This window comes from Scomber scombrus, chromosome 8 (genome assembly GCF_963691925.1).
Source record: "Scomber scombrus chromosome 8, fScoSco1.1, whole genome shotgun sequence".
Lineage (NCBI taxonomy): Eukaryota > Metazoa > Chordata > Actinopteri > Scombriformes > Scombridae > Scomber > Scomber scombrus.
In genome coordinates, this window is record NC_084977.1 from 8658601 (window position 1) to 8673671 (window position 15071).

The 15071-nt window shown below is 39.7% G+C and overlaps 1 protein-coding gene across 2 annotated transcripts; it reads right to left on the reverse strand.

Annotated features, from left to right (window-relative positions):
- Window positions 1-10208: 10208 nt before the first annotated feature.
- sgcb (sarcoglycan, beta (dystrophin-associated glycoprotein)) lies at window positions 10209-14076 on the reverse strand. 2 transcript variants are annotated; one of them, XM_062423913.1, is made up of 6 exons: window positions 14050-14076; window positions 13103-13312; window positions 12809-12994; window positions 12501-12692; window positions 11661-11792; window positions 10209-11497 (listed from the first exon to the last, which is right to left on the reverse strand). In XM_062423913.1, the coding sequence occupies exons 1-6, from the start codon at window positions 14062-14064 to the stop codon at window positions 11297-11299; spliced, it is 936 nt and encodes a 311-aa protein (XP_062279897.1). In that variant the 5' UTR covers window positions 14065-14076; the 3' UTR covers window positions 10209-11296. The 2 variants fall into 2 exon arrangements, with proteins under 2 accessions (XP_062279897.1, XP_062279896.1); XM_062423912.1 differs by lacking the exon at window positions 14050-14076 and adding an exon at window positions 13652-13660.
- Window positions 14077-15071: the final 995 nt, after the last annotated feature.

Genomic DNA, 15071 nt, shown 5'->3' on the forward strand with positions numbered 1-15071 from the left:
TTTGATGCATGGCTGCTGTATTTCTGTTTTGCAGTGTATCCTATCACCTCATTTTCATTGTCACTGCAGGAAGATGGGGAATTACTTGGCTGTGGTGAGGGTGCCTTGATGTTCAGACGTCTCTTAACACGAGGGATACCATGACTCAGGTTAGGCACACTCTGGTCCATTGTCTCCTCACTGCTGCTGGAGGAGGATTCCCTTTGTGCTCTGATATTCAAATCCCTATTGATATGAGGGACATTGGTGAGACTCTGATGATGCCATGAATCCGACTCCTTTCCCACTTTTGATGTTTGACTTTCAAGCTCTGTCCTGGCCTTCTCTACATCGGCAGTTTTGCTCCGTGTCAAATCTAGTTTGATATCAACAGCTTGGGCCACATATAGAGAGGAACGATCCTGGGACTCTCTCCATCCTTTACCTGCATGCTCTGTTGATTTGGCTTCATTTTCACTGCTGGAAGAGGAATCAGACAGTCGTTGTGGTGGTTTAACAGGAGCCTTATCATTGACCTTGATATCCAGGTATCTCCTATCGTGTGGAGTACCAACACCAGCCAACGCAGTATCTTGATTTGACTTTTCTTTAGTTGTGGGGAGGCTATAGTCTATTCTTAATCTATTGTCAACCTCTACTGAGTTGTCATCTCGACCCTTCAAACTGAGAGAAACATTCACTGGTTTGTTTTTAGGGGTAAGAGATGATTCAGTTGGAATGATTCCTGGTATTACCCCCTTTTGTTTTGGTCGACTGGTTTTACGCTCTCTCCCACTTTCACTACTGGAAGAGGAAGGTGAGTCAGGGGGAGGTGATGAGGGCAGATTTGGTTGTCCATCTGTATGTGATGTGATTTCAAGACGCTTTCTGAAGCGAGAAAAACCAAGATTCATCGTGGCCCACCGTTCCTGAAGCTCTGAGTTTATTTCTGGTGTAGTCATGTCATCTGTAGTAACTGTATACTTTTCTAATTTGATGTTGTGGTCTGTCTTTGGCTTGTGTAAAATGCTTCTTTCTTGGGTTTTTAGAGACTGAGTGAACTTTTTCTCTGTGGTCTTTGATACAGTAGATGCTCCCATGCTTACTTTAGTGTTCTGTTTTCTGTTTTCATCATCACTGTCACTTGTGGAGGAGTTTGATTCAGTTTGCAGAGAGCCTTGAGACACACCAATGGATAATGAATCAGAAGCTGGTGATTGTGCTTTGATATCTAGACGTCTCTTGATGCGAGTACTATGCTCAAGATCAAGGAGAGGCCCCCTTCTTTCTGGATCATGACTTTTTGTTTGAGATTCTTGAGATGGAAGACCTGCAGTGTTCACCTTTCCTGGTCTCTGCCTCTCTATGTAGCATTTTGTTTCATCCTCACTGTCACTGCTAGAAGATGAATCAGAAGCAGGTGATGGGGCTTTAATATCAAGACGTCTTGCGACACGTGGAATATGCTCCAGGTCAAGGGTAGCCCACTTTGTTTCTGGGTTATGACTCACAGTTTGAGATACTTTTATATGAGGACTTGCTATGTATGTCTCCCCTTGCTCCTGTTTCTTTATGTGGTTTGTTGTTTCATCTTCACTGTCACTACTGGAAGATGAATCAGAAGCTGGTGATTGTGCTTTGATATCTAGACGTCTCTTGATGCGAGTACTATGGTCAAGATCAAGGAGAGGCCACCTTCTTTCTGGATCATGACTTTTTGTTTGAGATTCTTGAGATGGAAGACCTGCAATGTTCACCTTTCCTGGTCTTTGCTTCTCTATGTAGCCTTTTGTTTCATCCTCACTGTCACTGCTAGAAGATGAATCAGAAGCAGGTGATGGGGCTTTAATATCAAGACGTCTTGCGACACGTGGAATATGCTCCAGGTCAAGGGTAGCCCACTTTGTTTCTGGGTCTTGACTCACAGTTTGAGATACTTGTATATGAGGACTTGCTATGTATGTCTCCCCTTGCTCCTGTTTCTTTATGTGGTTTGTTGTTTCATCTTCACTGTCACTACTGGAAGATGAATCAGAAGCGGGTGATTGTGCTTTGATATCTAGACGTCTCTTGATACGAGTACTATGGTCAAGATCAAGTAGAGGCCACTTTCTTTCTGGATCATGACTTTCTCTTTGAGAATCTTGAGATGGAAGACCTGCAATGTTCACCTTTCCTGGTCTCTGCTTCTCTATGTAGCCTTTTGTTTCATCCTCACTGTCACTGCTAGAAGATGAATCAGAAGCAGGTGATGGTGCTTTAATATCAAGACGTCTTGTGACATGTGGAATATGCTCCAGGTCAAGGGTAGGCCACCTTGTTTCTGGATCATGACTCACAGTTTGAGATACTTCTATATGGGGACTTGCTATGTATGTCTCCCCTTGCTCCTGTTTCTTTATGTGGTTTGTTGTTTCATCTTCACTGTCACTACTGGAAGATGAATCAGATGCTGGTGATTGGGCTTTGATATCTAGACGTCTCTTGATGCGAGTACTATGCTCAAGATCAAGGAGAGGCCACCTTCTTTCTGGATCATGACTTTTTGTTTGAGATTCTTGAGATGGAAGACCTGCAGTGTTCACCTTTCCTGGTCTCTGCTTCTCTATGTAGCCTTTTGTTTCATCCTCACTGTCACTGCTAGAAGATGAATCAGAAGCAGGTGATGGTGCTTTAATATCAAGACGTCTTGTGACGCGTGGAATATGCTCCAGGTCAAGGGTAGGCCACCTTGTTTCTGGATCATGACTCACAGTTTGAGTTACTTCTATATGGGGACTTGCTATGTATATCTCCCCATGCTCCTGTTTCTTTATGTGGTTTGTTGTTTCATCTTCACTGTCACTACTGGAAGATGAATCAGATGCTGGTGATTGTGCTTTGATATCTAGACGTCTCTTGATGCGAGTACTATGTTCAAGATCAAGGAGAGGCCACTTTCTTTCTGGATCATGACTTTTTGTTTGAGAATCTTGAGATGGAAGACCTGCAATGTTCACCTTTCCTGGTCTCTGCTTCTCTATGTAGCCTTTTGTTTCATCCTCATTTTCACTGCTAGATGATGAATCAGACGCAGGTGATGGTGCTTTAATATCAAGACGTCTTGTGACACGTGGAATATGCTCCAGGTCAAGGGTAGCCCACTTTGTTTCTGGGTCATGACTCACAGTTTGGGATACTTTTATATGGGGCCTTGCTATGTATGTCTCCCCTTGCTCCTGTTTCTTTATATGGTTTGTTGTTTCATCTTCACTGTCACTACTGGAAGATGAATCAGAAGCAGGTGATTGTGCTTTGATATCTAGACGTCTCTTGATGCGAGTAGTATGATCAAGATCAAGTAGAGGCCACTTTCTTTCTGGATCATGACTTTCTCTTTGAGAATCTTGAGATGGAAGACCTGCAATGTTCACCTTTCCTGGTCTCTGCTTCTCTATGTAGCCTTTTGTTTCATCCTCACTGTCACTGCTAGAAGATGAATCAGAAGCAGGTGATGGTGCTTTAATATCAAGACGTCTTGTAATGCGTGGAATATGCTCAAGATCAAGGGTAGGCCAATTTTTTTCAGGGTCATGACTCACAGTTTGAGATACTGTTATATGGGGCCTTGCTTTGTATGTCCCCCCTTGCTCATGTTTTTTTATGTGGTCTGTGTTTGCATCCTCACTATCGCTGCTAGAAGATGAATCAGAAGCTGGTGATTGTGCTTTAATATCTATACGCCTCTTAATTCGAGTAGTATGCTCTAGATCAAGGAGAGGCCACCTTCTTTCTGGATCATGACTTTTTATATGAGATTCTTGAGATGGAAGACCTGCAATGTTCACTTTTCCTGGTCTCTGCTTCTCTATGTAGCCTGTTGCTTCATCCTCACTGTCACTGCTAGAGGATGAATCAGAAGCTGGTGATGGGGCTTTAATATCCAGACGTCTTGAGATGCGTGGAATATGCTCGAGATCAAGGGCAGGCCACGTTGTTTCTGGATCATGACTTACTGTTTGAGATTCTTGAGATGGAAGACCTGCAATGTTCACCTTTCCTGGTCTCTGCTTCTCTATATAGCCTGTTGTTTCATCCTCACTGTCACTACTAGAGGATGAATGAGGACGTGGTGATGGTGCTTTTACATCTAGACGCCTTTTGTCTTTGGGGATATATTGGTGATCCAGTTGAGTTGACAGTGTTTCTCGCTCATTAAATTCAATCCCATCATTCACTCTGCTTTTATTGTGTTCCACTTTGAGATTGGTGAATTCTGCTTCGCTCTCACTGCTGGAAGAGGATGAATAAGCTGCAGGTGTTGATGGTACTCCAATATCAACACTCTTACTGAGACTCATAACACCCAAACTGAGATCCCGAAACTTTGTCCGTGGCAGGGGTTTAACTTTCTGATTTGTATCCCTCTCTTCTTTAACTACCTTGCTGCTTGGCTTGTCAGATCCAGTAATGGACTTTTCCTCCTCTTCATCTTTATCTGTTTCTTTTTTGATTGTGTTGTGCATTGACTCCCCATCAGTGTCACTGGAATCTGAGGAAGAGGAGTGGTCTGGTCTCATTGCAGGGTTTTTTATATCATGTCTGGAATCAACATTATTCAATCCTACTGAGGGCCTGAATGAGTCTACATCATGGATCTGTTGCTCAAAACTGACCTCAGGTTCAGTGTAGTTCTTTTCTTTTTCCTTCTTTTCCCCTGGGTCTGAGTTCACAGTGTAGTGTGAAGGTTCATCCTCACTGACATACGAGCTGGAGCTGGAGCTGGAGCTGGACATATCCCCCCTCTTTTGCTTATGTGATGTAGGTACCACGATCAATTTTGAATGATTAAATGAACCAAACAGGCTGCTGGACCTTGCAGATGTGCTTCGAACAGAATCGCTAAATTCAAATAGTTCTCCATTCTCCTGCCACAGCTCAGGATCTGTTAGATTGGTAGTATCTGCATGGGGTGACCAATCTACAAAGGGCTCAGAGGAAAATCCAGGAGTTTCAATTGTGCCCCCTTTGGAAAATTGTGGCACCTCTACATCTCTTGCTGTTGAGGAGTCAGCTCTCTGCTGAAAATAGTCCTCTTCTAGTTGAGGAGTTTTGGGTGTTGTGTGGTGTCCCTGGGTCATCTGGTCCTCTTTTGATTCCTCGTCAGATAATGAAGAATCTGACTGTGAAGACAAGCTTTTCCTTCTCCTCTCCTCCAGCTCAACAACCTCTGGGATGTGTTCATACTCCATGTTGTGTGTGTGGTCGCTGCCATCTCTCCGGTTGCCTTCTGGACTGTTCTGCTGTAAGCTGTTTTCACTTCCTAAATCTTCAGCTGTGTGCCTGTCCTTCTCAGCCTCAGCTGCTTCATGTTCCATCACTGAATCATTGTACACAGTATCATAATATTGCTCTTCTTTAAAGTCTACAGTGCTAAATGTGACCCTCCTTTCCCTGTGAGTTCCTGTCTCTTCTAGTTCCTCTACATTGGAATAGGCCTCATTATCATATTGTCTTTGTTCTACAGATGAGATAGAGTTGGTTGTAGAGGAGCTCTTCTTCTTGGTGATCTTTCTCCAGACAATATCAATAAGAGGTCTTGCTAGGACTCCAAGGATAAAGGCTATCAGAAATGTGATGAAAACAGACAGACACACAGCTAATGTCAAGTCAGACTGTGGAGCTGTCTGATTCCTTTCTTGACCCCTATTTAATAATGTGCCTTGTGCAACTATTTCTTGGCTGGTTCTAGATAAACTTCTAGGGTTTCTTCTTGTTTCTTCTGTCCTACTAATATGGAGGTTAAACACAGACACAACTTCATGTTCCTTAGACACACACACATATAGTCCCGTGTCTTTCTCAGTAATGTTCCTGATGAGCAGACCAGCCTGAGGTTGCCTCACAGATGCTTGACCATTGGGCATCAACCAAAACGAATCTACAAAAAATAAACACACACACACACACAAAAAAAACATTGAGTTGTAGTTGGACTGACTAGCTTTGTTATACTGTATGCACAGTACCAGTCAAACGTTTCAATGAAAAGGTGTGTCCATAGTTTTGATGTACTGTATGTACTATGCAGTTAATTCTTATTGGTTATTTAAACTGGAAAAGTAATGTTAGAATTTTTGACTGTTACCTTCCGTAGCGCAAGACAGTAGTATCTCAGAACCTCTATGGACTGTCACATCTTGGTGGAGTTCTGGCCTCTTCTTTGTGTTAAAACAATTAAGGTCATTCTCCTCCACCTGTAACAGATCTCTGCCTGAGAGGATAGAGGGGGAAGCACACACGATGCTCCAGGTCTGCAGGCTTCTGCTGCTGTCATAGGCCATCCGTCTTCTTAGACTGTGCATGCTGCAGTCACACTCCCACCTGTTCCCACCCAGGCTAACGTCTGCCCCAATGTTACGCAGAGAGAGGTACATCAAAGGATGGATGCTGGTCAGCATGTTGAAGCTCAGATCAAGGACCTTTGAGGGATACACAATATGGACAATATAATTTGACTGTGAAAACAATTCAAATGTACACTTAATATACATTATCCTTTATTTAGAGAATACTTTTCTGAAAATGATAAATAATGAGCTTATGAGGTTATTGTTGGTATACTAAATATTGTGTGCATGTTTTCAAAAAGTTGGATGATGAAGGGACAAGATGAACAGATAGGAAGACCATAAACTGCCCTTTATACATAAACTCCTAAATGGCGAAAATCAGTGTTACCGTGAGCTGGGCTAAGTCCTGGAACATCTGTGGATGGAGACTCGTGATGAGGTTATGTTGTAGATCAAGCTCTTTCAGTTGTCGAAGATTGCTAAGGACCCCTGGTTGTAGTGTTGAGATCCTGTTGAAGGAGAGCTGCAGAACCTGTAAGGACTCGCTACCCTCTAACCCTGTATAACAGAAAATTAGAGCTAATTAGAACTCAACAATAATCATGATGTGATAGCTCTTGGAGGTAGAAAGCTATGTACTGTGTGTTAGAAGTTAATAACAGAGGGTATCTGTCTCTCATTTCCTTAGTATTGTATGATTAAATCATGTAAAATACAGGCCTCTCTCTATGGACTTCTAGATAGTGAATAGTGTCAAATGTTAATCAATTAACATCCCTTGCCTGGATTATGAATCTACATTCTTCTGGCCTATTTTCACTGTGAAAACTCTTATAATATAACTAATTTAGGGCTTAAAATGTTTTTGTGGTGCTCCTTCTCCCCTGCTGTCTCATCCTTTTCACTAGCCTGAGACAATCTCACTGAGATTGCTGGGCTGAAGTAAGGCACTGTGGGTCTGTGCTTCATTAGAGAGGCACTGAGGGTTCTGTGAGCTGAATACCAAACAGGAAAGAAGTTTGACTGTCAACACAGCTCTTGCTAAGTAAATGGGCTGTCCACACATGCCTTTAAAAGAACCACAGAGAACGCATTTATCTGAAACACACATAAGTTCAACCAAGCAGAAGAAATTCTAAGAGACGCAGAGGGAAATGTAAGTGTTTCATTGCGTATTTACACCCTTCTTTGAGCCACCGGAAATGTCAATAAAAACTGTGACCATCCAAAGGCTGTACAGTGTCATTATCTGGGTCTCAGGTTTAATCATTTCTTAGTGGAGCAAAGTACTAAAGATAAAGGATATAAATGGGATTCTTTGTTTATATATGAAAATGAAATTAAAGAACAGTAACATTAATTCACAGAGCTCATAGATTTATCAAAACTGACAAATAAGAAGGCCTCAAAACTCTTAACTCAATTAACTTGTTTTCCTTTTTCAGCAACATCTGGTAAACTCTAACCTGCAAGGTGGACCGGTCCTTTGGGTCTTACTCAATGACATTCCAGGAGGCAACTAAAGGTGTGCATCATGTTGGTTTTACAACTTCTCTATCAGATGTACAATCCCTGATCACCCACACACATTTTTTAAAAGGGATGTTCTGATGCAATTTGATCACATCATCTACGTCATTGATTCCCACCATAGGAGCTGAGACCCTCTAATAGATCTTTTTGGACTTATCTCTAATCTTTGCTTTGTTAGTGAAATATTAAATGGTTTAACTTCTGCACACACAATATGAAAAGCTCAAAGGTGAAAACTCTGAACCTATAAACTTTTAACACCTGTGATGAAGGCACACAAGAAGACAATCCTTAATTGTAAGAATTTAGTCTTTTAGCATGTTGGGTGTGGCCTATAAGTCATTATAGGATCCTATTCAATATTGTCAATTACATAAGATCTTACTGTGCTGTACGTCATTCAGGTGTGTAGCAAGAGTCCTTACTCATGTCTGCTGATAATTTCCAGTGTTAGTGGCTAATATTTAAGATTTTGTGATTATAATCAACAGTGGTGTAAAGTATTTTAAGTTATGTGCTGAGGTATAATTTTGAAGTACTTTGCCTGATTATTTCTATTTTGGAGTTACTTTACACTTGAAATGTTTAACATATATTGAACTATAGTTACTAGTTACTTTTCAGCTTTTTTCACATACAAAACATATGATTTATATAAATATAATTCATTACTGTAAAACTACTGTAAACTACCCGGCCACGCATAAAGCAATTAAAATGTGTTTCAGCAGCTACAGCATTCAAGGGTTGTTCAATTGTAAATGCATCAAAATGACTCAATCATATGATCATTTAACACTGACATAGGCACTTTTTTTTTTTTTTGCTCAAACCATTGTACTTTGACTCAAATAAATTTCTGAGGGTAAAGCTTTTACTTGTTGTGGAGTATTTATACTGTGTTTTAGCTACTTTTACATAATTAAATGATCTGAATACTTACAACACTGATTGATGAGAGCAGTCCGAGTTGAGTTAGTGCAGTAATGGACAAGTTACTCACATGTACATAATATATAGATAACAGCTGATAAGAAAATGTTAACATGGGCATGTGAAAATAGTACAACACCAGAGTGTTAACACTTACAAGACATTTGTGGCAACTGATTTATTGAAATGTGCACATTCCTTAATGTTGTGCTCACTGGAAGCAATGGTAATTATGCTGGTCATGTGTTACAACAGTGTTTTATATGTGGGTGTATGACGATATTACACTGACTCACCCTCTGGGAGTTGCACTAGCTGATTCCTCTCAACAGATAACAGCTGCAGGGTCGGGGCCCAAGATACACATCCTCTGCTCCGAGGTCTCAAGCGATGCAGACGTCCACCTCTGACATATTGGCTTCTTGGGGCTCTCTCAATGCAGAGAGACAGGTGTGTGATACTGTTGTTTCCCAGCCGTACAATCCTGAGGTTATGATGTGGCTGGCGGAGTGTAACAAAGTCGAGGAGGTTATGAGACAAATCTAGCTCAGTGACAGAGTCTTGGATGTGTTGTGGTACCAAAGAAAGACCAGAGGAGGAACAGTTCAACAAGGGAGCTCCCTGGCAGGTGCAGAACTCTGGACAGGCAGGTAGAGTAGAGGTACAATGGAGCCCAGAAGAGACAATGAGCAGCACAAGAGCCAAGAAGGGCACCTGTGCCACTGCCATCACTACCTATCCTGAGAATACAGATAGATTATGAATGACAGTAAAGAGCTTAACACAAAAACATAAAATAAGACCCATTTTTACCATTAGGATTGGTTGTATGCGAGACAGATGACTTGTACAATAATTTATGTAATTACTAAATCTTATGCCAACAGACCAGATGCTAAATTTGTATCACTTTTCATCACATAGCAATTCACAAACATAAAAAGTTTAAACTTAAAATAAGTGTATTAAATAGCTAATTCATTAAAAACAGCAAACTGACCTGGGTATCCACTCTTTGCCACGCTGACAGGAAATCTTGTGACACCTTTTCACACTCGCAGGGCTTTTAGTCTTTTAACTTTGGCTCTCGGGCAGTTTCTGATCAAAGTCTGAAGTGTGTTTTGCTGTGTCTAGCTTATCATGTAAAACTCCCCAAGATGGAATTCTGCAATTCATTCAATCATTTACATGTCTAGTTAATATCTTACTGTCATTCCTTCGCTTGTTATGTATCATAAATAACTAAGATCCTGGAGGTTTATGATAAAGCCGTGCCCTGCCAGCGCATTTTATTAGATAATAAAACATCATAATGAGACACAATATTCTTTTATGGTTCTAAATAACCATGTAAACACAATGAAAACAAATCATAAGAAATTTCACATTGCAACAGTGTTTTAACATGTTTCTTTATTGAAACAAACAGCAATGAAATGTTGGACACATTTTTAAAATAAAGCTGATAGTCTTTTTTCTTATTTCCATTTAGTTGATCAAAAACAATGTTCTCTCAAAACAGGCAACAAGCTTGTAATCCTTTGAAAACAGCTACTTCATGACATTTCTCAACATCAGTAATGTTATAAAACAGACAAGACAATCCAAACTAAATGAAAGTCAAATTTTATACTATATTGCACAAATTCAAACCACTCAGTGAAGGCTTAGACCCAAGTTGCTGTTGATTTAAACTTTCCTGACATTCATGAACATCAACATTTAAAGAGATTTGCATTAATCCGTAGCATAACTTAGTGCAAACACACTCACTCTGTTTCTCCACACATTGCACTACTTCACTGTAAAAAAGCTTTTGCAACAAAATTTAAATGTTACATATATATTATGTTATATATCATCCCTTGTTAATCCATTGGCACGTGCATGATTGACAGTCCAAGATGTGCAGAAAGAGACCTACTCTGCTTTAGCATTACTGGATGGCTTAAAATGTATCTAATGTATAACACTATCCAAAACTCTGTGCATTTCACCTGCAAATATTATTATCATATAGTGTTTCACACTTGTCAGTATATGTAGTAAGGAAAATATCAAACACAGCTGCCAGAAACAATGCACAGCAAATAAAATGACCCTCTACAGGGTTTGTTTATAGATAATACTGGACGGTAAGGCAAAAAAATAAATACTGTAGCTGCAAAACACCACAAGAAGTGGGTAATCCACAGTATAATATTAAATATCGGAGTGTTAATGCTGATATGGTATTATGAACTTTATATTATGTTGGCAAATCTGCAGAACATTGAAAAAAAACTTGAGCACTTATAAAGTATGTCAATATCTTTGGCCAAGTGGCAATGATCTGTAACACAAGTGCTATTTGGCAAACTAACTAATACAGAATTTATCAGATGAACTGTAGAGGTATTATGTGCGAGCTATGAAGAATATCGTATGATTTGCAATAATACAATATCAAAATATGTCACATTGTCTGACTTCAGTGGTGACAGATTGAAAGGAGATTCAGCAGATTCCAGTCCACTTTCCTAGTGAGCTCTTCTACATGGGTTATCTGATGTCTGGCAGCCCATGTTGGGATACTTCACCTGCACACGGAACAGAGTTCCATCTGCACACATGCAGAGCTTGTACCTCTCTAGACCCTCATTAAAATACTCATCTGCTGCAGAGTTAGGGATGCGTGTAGCGTTGAACATGACTGATCCATTCAGGACAATGCTGTTCTCCTGCAATGAGAAATGCCTTAGTTTTACATAGTATCCATGCAAAAGAAAAGTTTGAAGGTTTGAAATTTGAAGGTTTTTGTACCAAATTGAGAAAACACGCCTTCCTCTGCTCATCCAACAGTGTCCCACACCAAACCCAGTGTCACAAATCACATATACTTACAGCCCTGAGCTCGATGCCTCCACCCACTTTGAACTCTACAGTCCGGCCCATGATGTTGACACCCTCATTTCCACGAATGATGGCCTTACTGTCCCCTTTGATGTTCAGGTCAGATGCTGCACTGCTGGTGATCTAAAATCAAGAGAAAAAATGTGAGAGTAGTCAAACTTTAAATAGCAGATGTATATAGAGGATTTATATAGTGTTTAGACTCCAATATGTGTGTTCAGACTTTGTTTAAATGAAAAATCTCATAATTATAATGTGAAAGCAAATTTTTAACATCATCTATATCTATATTCAGGGCCAGGCTTTTATTTTTAACTCTGTAGAAGTACATCTGGGAGTGATTACAGCTTTGAGTCTTCTTGGGCCTGTATTAAGCCACTTTGTACACCTGCTATTCTTTCAGATCCTCTCAGGCTCTGTCAGGTTGGCTCAGGAGCATTGGTGAACTGTAAACCTGGCCCTTCAAAAGCCTTCAGATACTTACTCTAAGACTGCTATATAATGATCTGAGCTGTGTACGTTTTGTCCCTGGCTCTCAACATCCTACATTTTAAATTAATGGCACTCAAATGTGTTCCTGTGGACTTTCAGTGCGTTTGAAGTTAATTTGCAAAAACTTAAAAAACTGCACTTTAATTTTACCGTAATGAATTATTGAACATAGAATGATATTAAAAATGATTCTCTATATCTATTTCAAATGTTTGTATAAGACAACAAAATATGCTAAACGTGGTCTGAATACTTTCTGAAGAGACGCTGTTTTGTGCCCAGGTTGTGAAACACTGACACAATTAATGAATACCTCAGAAACATAAGCAACATACACACCCTTTCTGTAGAAGCCTTTTTAACACTGAGGACTTTGACTCCTTTGGGCAGATGGAACTCATGGCTTTCAAAGTCGGTGCTGAAATATGTGTTCTGTGTGCGAGGGTCAGTGAAGGATATGCCAACATCGCTGACGACTGAGGTCTTGTCCTTTTCTACACTCAGCTTAGTCGTGCCTTGCTGGAACACAACCTGGATTTAGACAAATGAAATAAAAGAGAACAGTTTAAAGAGGGTGAATTATCCAAACCATGTGTCATTTTCCATGTTTTTAAAAAATGCTCAGTGTCTTCTATAAGGATTCTCACTGGTTGGTTGTTGCCAACAAGGACCAGGTCCTGATCTTTACGACCTCCTACTGTGCTCGTGTGCAGTGGATGAACAATTCCCATGTCCGCCTTCTGCTTGAAGCGCAGCAGGCCGGTCTCGTGGAACTCCATACTGTCACAGCCATTCGGGCCGATGCGGATCACCGTCCATATTACCAGTGTAATCTGAAGGAAAGTGAATACAGATTTTGAAAGACCATGATTCACAACTAATGAAACAACACATTGTGATCATTCTTTAACTAGCATCGTTTGGATGGACTCAGTACTTACAATAAGGTTTATTAAGGCGAGGAGGAAGAGGAGGACGATGATGCAAACAGCCATGTTTCCCTTCCGTCCTCTCAGCCCAGTCTTATGAAGACGCTCCTCTTCAATGGGTACATAGCCTGCTTTAAAGTTACTGTTGTGTTCTTTGTTGATACTGCGTCTTTCGATGGCCTTTTCTCTCATGGACTTCTTCACTGGCCCGTTGGAACTTTCCTGTAATGCAAAACAATCTCTTTTTTAAACCCAAAAAGACTAGTTTAACACTGAGCCATGATACACATGACTAAAATACATCCTGGATTTGATCTTTTAAAATCTTGTTTCCACCTCCATACTTTAATTCATTCACCTCAAAATTACAATTATTTTACACACAGGGGTAATAATATAATAATGGTTTCCTCGCTCAGTTTAGTAACACTGTGTTTCTCTATGTCATGTCTCCACCAGTCTTCATTAACTGGTCAGAGATGACCAATTATGACATGACAAACGTCAGCTTTTAGTTACTTGTTATTTTGGATGTCTCTTGTGCTCTGCGCTGGTATGCACCTCAGTTAAAAGCCCCGCGCCTGCCTGTCTGTCTGTGGCCATAACTAAAAATAAACTGCACTCATTTTAGCCGCTAACTGTAAATAATCTCGAATGTTTCATTATCATGCAGCTTATAATATCTTTATATTAGCAAATGACTTCGTTGTCAAACAGCAGAGCCACTAAAATAACAGCATTTTAATGTGCATGTAACGCTGCCTGTTAGAAATAACAAAGCGGAGGCCAGATTTAATACACTGACATTAAGGACCGAGAATAGCCAAGTACGTTTATATAATATATTGTATTATATATTAGGTTACTCGAAAAATAATTATATCACTGCCGTCTAAAAAAACACTAGCGCAGAAATGGAGAAAATGCAGCAATAACAACAAATATTGGATATAACGGACCTGCTCAGACGCCATGTTGACCCTCCCTCTCCTGCTAGCAGAGTGACAGGGAGCATACCACTTTTCACACAAGATGGAAAACGGGTTACGTGGTAATTATTGACTTTTAATTACTTAACAGTGAATAAAAGATTATTTTAATACAAACCTGGAGAAGAAATTTTAGGTATTTTTATTTGAACCGAGCTCATTCGAGTCTAGTAAGGGACGTTTTCTATGATAATAAAAGATGGTGCAGTCCAAGCTAACCAGCCAATGACAGAAGGATCCAAAAATAGAAAAACATACCCATTCATACTTTCCATGGATGCTTATACTCATTCCAAATAATTGTTTAACAGTAAAGTCTAAAAAGTATTTGATGGAGAGAAAAAAAGATCACAACCAAAATTAAGCAAAAGCGAAGTTTCACAGCTGGCTCAGAGTTACAACAGCTGCTTTATTCTCTGCAGAAGGACAATAAATAGTCTGTTTTAGTGAACACCAACCTGTATAATTATAAACCTCTCCAACACATTTTTGTAGTTTATGTGTATATCAATAAGTGTCTTTTGCATTCAAATAAAAATCAAATAACATTTTCTATTATATTATCTCTTATTTCTATTATATAAATCAGATAGACAGTGAGCGGATTTAAATTTCATTCATTATTCATGTAGCAATAAATAATGTAGTATCATAATTATTATTATTATTATTATTATTATTAGTTCTATTAGTAGTATCAATCAGTCAATTAAACTTTATTTGTATAGCACCTTTCATAAAGGTTAGGGCAAGTCAAAGTGCTTCATAGATGACTGACATGCCAATAATAAAACAACATAATTCAACTTCTGATCATTTTTGGTCCACATCCACAAATAGAAACAAATTGCTCCAAACTCTGCTTTCATTACTTCGTGGTGGAACTCAAGTTGAATTTGAAAATGTGAACCAAAAACATATGTACAAGGGCTTTCAATATTTTTCAGGGAAGTACATTTTATTTGAGCTCTAAAATCACTCCCAATGAATGG

Coding starts and splice junctions, on each gene's coding strand:
- sgcb (XM_062423913.1), bottom strand. Junction 12,995..13,102: donor TCGCCTTAATAAACCTTATT/GTAAGTACTGAG, acceptor ACTTTCCTTCAG/ATTACACTGGTAATATGGAC. Junction 12,693..12,808: donor TTGTTGGCAACAACCAACCA/GTGAGAATCCTT, acceptor GTCTAAATCCAG/GTTGTGTTCCAGCAAGGCAC.